At 41.1% G+C, this 10468-nt stretch overlaps 1 protein-coding gene across 1 annotated transcript; it reads left to right on the top strand.

Annotated features, from left to right (window-relative positions):
- The first annotated feature begins 2587 nt into the window (after window positions 1-2587).
- Window positions 2588-3813, top strand: LOC101435507 (proteasome subunit alpha type-3-like). The gene is made up of 2 exons (XM_058285530.1): window positions 2588-2628; window positions 3022-3813. The coding sequence occupies exons 1-2, from the start codon at window positions 2588-2590 to the stop codon at window positions 3737-3739; spliced, it is 759 nt and encodes a 252-aa protein (XP_058141513.1). The 3' UTR covers window positions 3740-3813.
- Window positions 3814-10468: the final 6655 nt, after the last annotated feature.

The following is a 10468-nucleotide window of genomic DNA, read 5'->3' as shown; positions in this document are numbered from 1 at the left end:
TTGTCAAAATACAGCACCTTTTCTTGTTAAAAACACCCAAAAGATAAGAATAAAAGGAAGCTTTCCCAAAATGGTAAAATGCGTATAAGAAAACCCTACAGCTAGCATGGTACTCAATGATGAAAGGTAGAATGTTGTGGGAAACTGGCTTACCTATTTGTTGCTTCCTGTTATTATAGATGATGTTGCAGTTTCTTCCTGTTATTGTAAATGTTACCTTATTGTAGATTTTGCAGATGCTTCCTATTGTGAGCTGATCACAGGAGTAGAAAGCTTTCCTGCTGAGATCAGGAACAAGACAAGGATGCCCACTCTCACTATTGTTATTCAATATTGTACTAGAAAGTCAAGCTAGAACAATTAGGCTAGATAAAGAAATAAAAGGCATCCAAATAAGAAAGGAAGAAGTAAAACTTCCACTCTTCACTGAGGATATGATTGTATACCTAGAATCTCCTGAAGAATCCATAACAAAGATACTAGACCTAATAGACAAGTTCAGCAAAGTGGCAGGATACAAGATTAATGTGCAAAAATGAATAGTGATTCTATACATTACTGGTGTGTAATCTGAGAAGGAAATCAGAAAAAATTCCATTTATAATAGTAACTAAAATAAAATATTTAGGAATAAAATTAAGCAAAGATATAAAGGACCCATATTCAGAAAACTCCAACACATTGCAAAAAGCAACCAAAGAAGGCTTAAATAAATGGACAACCTTTGTTCCTGGACTGGAAGGCTAAATATCATGAAGATGTCAATTCTACCCAAAGAGATTTACATATTCAATGCAATCCCAATGAAAGTCCTGTCACCCTTTTTTTTGCAGAGATAGAAAAACCAATTATCACATTTGTTTGGAAGGGAAAGGATCCCTGAATAGATAAAAAATGGCTTGAAAAAGGAACAAAGTTGGTGCTGGGTTTAAGATATATGTAGGGGATTTGAATCTCTGGACTGATAATATGACACCCAGGCCCAGAGCCTCAACAGACTTCAGCTCCTACACTTTGATTTATTGGACTTACTCCACTCAGCTAACTTGGAGTTGAAGAAGGTCAACCACCACAACATGGAGCCCAGAGTGTCTACAACTAGAAGCAGAAGGAGTGCATCCAGTACCGATGTGGAATCTAAGCCCTCACTTGACATAGGTGTGCAATGGACACAACCAATCCAATGTCCACAGAGAAAATGTGGAATGGGTGTGGGAACGGTAGCCATGGGGGCTGCTGGGTTTGGGGAATGGGAGGAAGAGATGAGATGTGGAGGTGTTTTCGGGACATGGAGTTGTCCTGGATAGTGCTTCACGGACAATTACGGGACACTGTAGATCCCCCCAGGGCCCACTGGATGGAACGTGAGAGAGTCTGGGCTATGATGTGGACCATTGACTATGGGGTGCAGTGATGCTCAGAGATGAACTTACCAGGTGCAATGGATGTGTCATGATGATGGGAGAGAGTGTTGCTGTGGGGGGAGTGGGGGGTGGGGGCGGTGGGGTTGAATGGGACCTCATTTTTTTAAATGTAATTAAAAAATAATAATAGTAAATAAATAATTTAAAAAAAAGAAAAGAAAAAGGAACAAAGTTGGAGGACTCTCACTTCTGGACTTTAAAGGATATTACCAAGGGAAGCAGATTTGGCTCAATTGATAGAGTGTTCACCTACCATATGGGTGGTTCAGTGTTCAAACCCAGGGCATATTGACCCATGTGGTGAGCTGGCTGCCACATTCAAGGAGTGCCGTGCCATGCAGGGGTATTCTCCATGTAGGGAAGTGCCATGTGGAAGGAGTGCACCCCCTAAGGAAAGCTTCCCCACATGATAAAAAAGCACAGCCTGCCCAGGAGTGACACAGCACACACGGAGAGCTGATGCAGCAAGATGACACAACAAAAAGAGACACAGATTCCCAGTGCCAATCACAAGAATGCAAGTGGACACAGAAGAACACACAGCAAATGACACAGAGAGCAGGAAGGGGAAATAAATAAATAAATATATCTTTTTTAAAAATAGAAAAATAAAGGATATTACCAAGCTAGTGGTAAAAACAGCATGGTACTGGCATAAAGACAGATTAACCAAAGGAAACAAATTAAGAATTCAGAAATAGACCCTCACATCTATCGTCAAATATTTTTGGCATGCCTGTCAAGCCTTCCCAACTGGGCCAGAACAGTCTACTCCCTTGGTGCAGGGAGAAGTGGATATCTATAGCCAAAAGAAAGAGGACACCTATCTCAAACCTTACACAAAAATTAATTCAAATTGGGTCAAGACCTAAATATAAAAGAGACAACCACGAAAGTGCTAATAGAAAATGTAGGAAAACATCTTCGACATCTTGTGACCAGTGGTAGTTTCTTAAACTTTGCACCCAAAGTAGGAGCAGCAAAAGATAAAATAGATAAATGGGACTGCCTCAAAATTAAACACTTTTGCACCTCAAAGGATCTTGTCAAAAGGGTGAAAAGGCAGCCAATTCAGAGGGAGAAAATCTTTGTCAATCACATATCCAGGCTAGTGGAAGTGTTTTGAGCCTGGAATCCCTACACAACCTGGTGACTTTAACACAATGAACTCTATCATCACTGGGTATGACCTGTCAGCCTCTACATTCCCTCTTTTTTTTTTTCTTTTTTTTTTTTAAAGATTTATTTTTATTTATTTAATTCCCCTCCCCTCCCCCGGTTGTCTGTTTTCTGTGTCTTTTTGCTGCGTCTTTGTCCGCTTCTGTTGTCGTGAGCAGCACGGAAAGTGTGGGCGACGCCATTCCTCAGCAGGCTGCTCCCTCCTTCACGCTGGGCGGCTCTCCTTATGGGCGCACTCCTTGCGCGTGGGGCTCCCCTACGCGGGGGACACCCCTGTGTGGCACAGCACTCCTTGCGCGCATCAGCACTGCGCATGGGCCAGCTCCACACGGGTCAAGGAGGCCCGGGGCTTGAACCGCGGGCCTCCCATGTGGTAGACGGACGCCCTAACCACTGGGCCAAAGTCCGTTTCCTCTACATTCCCTCTTGATGGGAGAGTTTTTCAAGTTGAATATGCCATGAAGGCTATGGAAAATAGTATTGGGATCAGATGTAAAGATGGTGTTGTCTTCGGAGTAGAAAAATTAGTCCTTTCTAAACTTTATGAAGAAGGTTCCAACAAACGACTCTTTAATCTTGATCGGCATTTTGAAATGGCCGTAGCAGGTTTGTTGGCAGATGCTTGTTCTTTAGCAGACATAGCAAGAGAAGAAGCTTCCAACTTTAGATCTAACTTTGGCTATAACATTCCACTCAAAGATCTTGCAGACAGAGTGGCCATGTATGTTCATGCCTATACACTGTACAGTGCTGTTAGACCTTTTGGATGCAGTTTCATGTTAGGGTCTTACATTGTGAATGATGGTGCACAACTCTACATGGTTGATCCATCGGGTGTTTCATATGGTTATTGGGGCTGTGCCCTTGGTAAAGCCAGGCAAGCCGCAAAGACAGAAATTGAAAAGCTTCAGATGAAAGAAATGACCTGCCGTGACGTTGTTAAAGAAGTGGCAAAAATAATTTACATAGCACGTGATGAAGTTAAAGATAAAGCATTTCAACTAGAGCTCAGCTGGGTTGGTGAATTAACTAAAGGAAGACATGAAATTGTTCCAAAAGATATAAGGGAAGAAGCAGAGAAATATGTCAAGGAATCTTTAAAGGAAAAAGATGAATCTGATGATGATAATATGTAATATTTACATCTGCTTCTGTTTTAAATTTCTATATAGTCCCATGTAAACCATTTAGCCCAATGGATTATTATATACCCAGTAACAAATTGTCATTAAATTTTTGTCTTATAATCATTGATGTTTGCTTAATATCTGCTTAACAAAATTAGTGTGGGCAATTGAAAACGCAGTATTCAATTAAAATGCCTGCTTAAACATTCCTTAGAGGCTGTTGGATCATATGAATTTAAAACCCCAGTCCACTAATGTAGAAGCAAAAAAATAACCTGCTGGGCTGTTGTTGCCCAGTTTTGTATTTAAAAGGTTGTTGGTTATCCTCCTCTCTTAAACTTTAGGTGTAATTTAGAAAAACAGATCCTACAACATGTGAGTCAAGAATGTTTCTCTTTTCCTTTATTGACATAAGAAAGAGTATATTTAAGAATTAAAGATCCTAATCTGTCACTTTAAAAACAAATCATATATCCAGTAAGGGTTTAATATCCAAGATATACAAAGAAATTATACAACTCAAGAGTAAAAAGACAAACTTCCCAATTAAAAAATGGGCAAAAAAACTTGAAAAGAAAATTGTCCAAAGAAGAAATACAAATGGAGAAGAAACACATGAAAAAAATGTTTTTCATTAGCAATTAGGGAAATGCAAATCAGAACTACATGAGATATTATTTCACACCTATTACACCAGCCACTCTTAAAGCTGGAAAACTAAATGTTGGAGAGGATATGGAGAGATGGAAATGCTTATTCACTGTTAGTGGGAATACAGAATGGTACAGCCATTGTGGAGGAATGACTGGCACCTCCTAAGAAAGTTGAATATGGACCTAGCATGTTACCTGGCAATATCATTACTATGTATGTGCTTGGAATAACTGAGAGCAGAGACACCAACAGACATCTGGACATTGAAATTCACAGTGGCGTTATTCATGATTGCCAAAAGCTAGAAACAACCTGGGTGTCCATCAACCAATGAATGGATAAAAAAATCTGGTATATACACATACTGTAATATTATGCAGCTGTAAGAAGAAATAAAGTTGGAAGCATGTGACAACATGGATGAACCTAGAGGGCATTATGTTGAATGAAGCCAGACACAAAAAGACAAATACTGCATGATTGTGCTATTATGAACTAAATATAAAATGTAAACTCATGAAGTTAATAATTAGAATATAGGTCACCAGAAAAGTAAATGAGGGTAGAGAATAGAAAGCTGAGGGTTAATCTGTGCGTAACTGGTAAAAAGGTTATTTGTAAATCTTTGGAAATGAATAGAAGCACATCATGGTGTTTGTAATTAGCTGAGCTATATATGGGTATGACATTTGTTGAAAGGTCAAGTTAAGGACATGTATATTACTAGAAGGAAAGCTAAAACTGTAACATAGGACTTTATAAGACAGTGAAACCTCATGTAAAGCATGAATGTGGGTGATATTGCATGTATAAGACCATTTTTGCAAAATAAAAACACAAATATACTAGAGAGAAAGAAAAAGAATAGCAGCTTTGTACAGCAGGGGAAGCATAAAGAGATTTAGAGGGGATGAGATTTTTTTTGTTGTTTTGTTTTTTATTATTATTATTGGAATAATGGAAGTGCTCTAAAATGACTGAAGTAATGAATGCACAAATATGTGATTAAATGTAAAACCATTGATTAGTTTGGAACAATTTATGCTTTATTAATATGTGTCAATAAAATTGATTTGTTTAAAACAGTGCTAAAATGAAAGATAAAATAAGGAATTTTAGTCTTCAAAAGACAACATGGAGAAAGTGCAAATCAAGCCAACTAGTGGGAAAATACTTTTGCAATCCATATATCCAAGAAAGGTCTCATAGCCTTAATATAGAAATAACTTTTACAAATTAAAAAGAAAGGCAAAGAGCCCAGTAGAAAGATGGAGAAAACAGTTGAAAAGATCCTTCATAAAAGTGTATTAACAAGTGGCCAATTAAAGTATGAAATAAAGAATCTTCTTCAGTCACAAGGCTTGTTCTTCATCTTTGTTTTTTGGAGGCACCAGGAACCGAACCTGGGATCTCCCTTATGGGAAGCAGGTGCTCATCGCTTGAACCACATACACTCCCCCTCCCTTTTTAAAAAATTATATATTTCCTCCAGGGGATTCTAGTTTTCTGTCCACAGAGATCCAGTGCGTCTGGGTCCCTACTTAATCTCGAAGATGCAGAAATTTCCTGGGACAAAGAATTCAGTCAAAAAGTATTTATTTAATTAATAAAGAATACAAAATGTTTGCAAAATTTTATAAGATTTTAAAATTTTAAATGTATGATAAATTCAATCAAAGTGTACAGGGTGCGTCCCACAGAATGAAGCCTGGCCAACGTTAGCATCTGTGTAAGCAGGGTGTGTCCCTTGAAATGTAATTCTGATTAGGTTTATGTATAAAAGGAAGACAAATAGAGGAGATTTTTAACCAGAAAAGAACAAGATGAAGAGTACAGGACTTTAGTAGAAAAGCCAAGTGCTGCTTTCCTGTGGAACCTACCGTGAAATCTAGTTAGCTTCACTCTTATGGTTTCAGTTATGGTTATTTTTCCATCTAATTATATAATGTCCTACTCCACGGCTTTCAACCTGGGACAAAGGGTAGTCGATGTCCACACCATGCAGCAGTGGAAGGAGTTCCTGCGGGAAACTGAAATACAGATATCTTGCTGTTTCCACAAACAACTCAAATCACTCAGGACATCAAAGACATTGTGCTATTATTATAATAATTGCCTGTTTTCTCTTTAATAACATCCAGGTTCTTAAAAGGTCAATTGCTTTCTCAACTTTGGTTGAATAGCATTGAAGTAGATTTGGCCTCCATACTTTAGTAGGATGGCAGCAACATGGGTGTTTTTCAGAGTCATTTATTTTGAAATAATATTAAAGATATGAAAAACTGCAGTAGGAGTGGGTGTAGCTCAGTGCTTGAGCTCCTGCTTCCTATGTATGAGGTCCTGAGTTCAATCCCCAGTACCTTTTTTTAAAAAATTGCAAGAGTAGGTACAAAGAACTCCCAATCCAATCCCTTGCTTAGACTCACCAGCTGTTTCCCCAGTTATTTTAATTTTATCCCATTTGCCCACTAATAAGCATTTCACAAAAATATATCTATGTGCAAAACAAGGACACTCTACTAGAACATCCCAAATGAGGAAATCAGCTTTGCTTCAATGCTGTAATCCCATTCACAAAACTCAACTTTTATCTACTGTCTTATCCTTCTCAAACTCTCAAAAATACATTTTTTCCAGTCCGCTTTATCCAGTCAACTTCAATATGGAGCTCCTCCTGAGAAGTTCTTTCATTTTCACATATTTGAGAAATTTAAGGAGCACGAATGACCCCAGGCTTTGCCCGGTGTTTCCTCTTGAGAGTTAGATCCTACATTCAGACCATCAGGAGAGTTAGGAGTGCAGCGCATCAGTAGCGGTAGGAGATCCCCTTTTGGGTCACCACTGGTGATGTGAACTTGATAACCCCATGAAGTTTCTCTCAGGTTCCTTCTCATGTAAAAACATGTTTTCACTTTACAATGAGTGACATATTATGAGGACATATTCTGATATCAATACTGTAGGCCCCAAACATCCTCCACCCACCATCCTCTCATCTGAATCAACTGCCTCTCTAATGGTTGTCAAATGGTAATATTTTTCCATTTCCAGCACTGCTTCTATATATCTTACATAGCTTTCTACCTTAAAAAGGCTTGCTTGCTTTGATGTATTCAGTTTTATTCAATATGTTCTCATCTGTTAACATTGTTTATTTTAATGCACAAATTTTCCCAGATTGCACTAGTGGGATACCCTTCAAGTTGATTCAGTGAGGCCCCAGGTAGGTCATGTGTACTTAGTCTAGGAGGGATTCACAGAAAAGGAGTTAAATTGTCCCTGACTTCTTTGTCCAAATTATATGCAATGTCACAGGTCCTGTTTCTTTCATCAAGTCTTAAGGACATCTGCGGTCACCCCTCGGGCTGAAGTGTGGTTTGCTGGCCTGGCAGGGGAGCGGCCACGGTAGGCCTAATTCTGCTGCCCCCATAATAGGGTGGTTGGTCGGGCCCACTGCCACCCCTGAAGGAAGCTCGGCATGGGCGCAGAGTGCCCTCGGGTCTCCCCTTCTCGGCAGCCATGCTTCCGCGGCCGCCCCTCCTCCCAGATGGCGCCACCTGATGCCTTGTGGGGCGGCACCCTTCTTCTTCCTTCTCCCTGCGCAGGCGCAGGGCAGAAAATTCCAGTCTGCCCTTTTCCCCTCCCCCGACAGCAGCAACAGCCAGGCGTGGGCAGAGAAATCCAATCTGCCCTTTTCCCCTCCCCCGACAGCAGCAACAGCCAGGTGTGGGCAGAAAAATCCAGCCCGCCCTTTTCCCTTCCCCCGACAGCAGCAACAGCCAGGCGTGGGCGGGAAACTCAAGTCTGCCCTCCACCCCAGCAACAGCAGCCACCAATCCCTAAACCCTGCCCCTTCCCCCAGCAACAGCGACAGCCAATCCCTAACCACCACCCCTCCCCCGTCCAGTACCGCCCACTGACCTTTCGCCGGCAACCAATCAGAACAGGGCGTGGCTTCGACCAATCAGCCTTCTCCAGCCCCTATAAAACTGTTGCCTCTCCCTCAATAAAGTGGACTTGCGTGTTTACCTTGTCTCCGCGGTAGTTCTTCTGCCGTGCGCCCTCCAGTCCTGAGAGCCCCCGACAAGGGCCTGGCCTCCCTTGTCCCCAGTTCGTCGCCGGCTTCTCCGGGCGACCCCTTCGTCGCCTGCTTCTCCGGGCAACCCCTTCGTCGCTGGCTTCTCCGGGCGACCCCTTCGTCGCCGGCTTCGCTGGGCGACCCTGTCAGCCGAACCGCGCAACCCCTTGTGAGACCGATCCCTCGTCTGCTGCCGGACCGACCCCTCGTCCCAAGTGGGACCGACCCCTCGTCCCAAGTGGGACCGACCCCTCGTCCAGAGCTGGACCAACCCCTCGTCCGCAGCCAGACCCCACCTCTACCGACCGAGCAAGCCGCCACAGACATCCATCATCAAATATTTAAAATTCACCCTTAACCTCCTAAATTTTCTGTTGGTGTACTCTCTTGCCCATATGTCAATGCATCCGAAACCTAAAAGGCTCTCTTGGACATAACTATCTCATTCTGTCATTCTTTAAATTTGTTGATGGCTTCCCACTGTCCTTAGGACAAGGACCATAGAACTTACAATGGCCTTCAGGTCCTGAATACTTCAGTTTCCTTCAGTTCCCTCTGCTCTTAGTTTCTGCAAAGAACAGTCTGATGTTGCTTGGGTTTTGTACATTTTTCCAGTAAACCAATTCCTATCCCAAGCACATTTTCTAAGACTTTGCCCAGTTAAATCTTTAAGGTTTCAGCTATACTTGATGTTTTCCAAGGTTTGTCCCATCTGAACTAATGAAATCCTCTGATACTAAGTGCATAATTTAACATGGTCATTTTCACTTTAAGTACACTTCTAAATCAAACTGAAACACCACAGGGGCAGGTGGTTGATTGATTTGCCTGTATAATTCCATTCACTGACTCTAACAAATCTTTACTTCCCTTAGAAAATGGCCAGACTGGAAAATCAAAGGGTAACCTAAAAGTATAAGTTACCTAAAAAATAGTATATATGATTACCTAAATTATTTTTATAAAAATCTGCACTGTTTTTGCTTTTCATTTTTCAGAGCAGTGAATTTTTAAGAGTAAATATTATAAAGAAGGTAAGGTTCATTTCTAGGAATTGGTCCTTGTCATCAAAGATATCTAATCTGTTGTGCTGCAATTGCTAAAAGTTTACTTTTAAATCCCATTTTAGCAGTGTCACCACTTTTATTACTAACTTTAGTGAATTCTTTCCTTTATTCTTTTTTTTAAAGATTTATTTCATTATTTCTCTCCTCTTCCCCCTCTCCATTGTCTGCTCTCTTTGTCCACTCCCTGTGTGTTCTTCTATGTCTGCTTGCACCCTCAGAGGTACTAGGAAACTGCATCTTTTTTGTTGCATCACCTTGCTGCTCCATGTGTGTGGTGCCACTTCTGGGTGGGCTGTGCTTTTTTCGTGTGGGGTGACTCTCCTTGCAGGGTGCACTCCTTGCACATGGTCACCCCCACGTGGGGGACACCCCCGCATGGCACAGCACTCTTTGCATGTGGCAGCTGTGCACATGGGCCAGCTCACCACACGGGCCAGGAGGCCCTGGGTATCAAACACTGGACCCTCCCATATGGTAGGCAGATGCTCTATCAGGTCAGCCACATCTGCTTCCCTTTCCTTTATTCTTAATCAGTCTATCTATAGGATTTTCAGTTCTATTGATCTTTTCATATAACCAGGTTTTATTAATAGCTGTGTTGATTCTATTGATTTTCTCTTGTCTCATTCATCTCTGCTCTAATCTTTATTTCCTTCCTTCTGCCAGTTTTGGGTTTAGTTTGCCCTTCTTTTTGTATTTCCTTAAGGTGTAAAATTATGTTATTAATTCAAGATGGTTATTTTTTAAATTAAGATGTTTTTGGCTACATGTTTCTCTCTTAGTAATGTTTTCTTTCTGTGCATCCTATAAGTTTTGATATGTTCTGTATTCATTTCTGTTGATCACAAAGTGTCTTCTAATTCCCCTCAAGATTTCATCTGTGACCTGTAGGTTGATTTGAGTGCGTAATTCAGCTTTCACATATTTGTGGAACTTTCT

The sequence above is a fragment of the Dasypus novemcinctus genome, chromosome 22 (genome assembly GCF_030445035.2).
Source record: "Dasypus novemcinctus isolate mDasNov1 chromosome 22, mDasNov1.1.hap2, whole genome shotgun sequence".
Classification (NCBI taxonomy): Eukaryota; Metazoa; Chordata; class Mammalia; order Cingulata; family Dasypodidae; genus Dasypus; species Dasypus novemcinctus.
The sequence above is the reverse complement of the archived record's forward strand: the minus strand, read 5'-3'. Positions and strand labels throughout refer to the sequence as shown.

Coding starts and splice junctions, on each gene's coding strand:
- LOC101435507 (XM_058285530.1), top strand. CDS start 2,588: ATGAACTCTATCATCACTGGGTATGACCTGTCAGCCTCTAC. Junction 2,629..3,021: donor TATGACCTGTCAGCCTCTAC/ATTCCCTCTTTT, acceptor CGTTTCCTCTAC/ATTCCCTCTTGATGGGAGAG.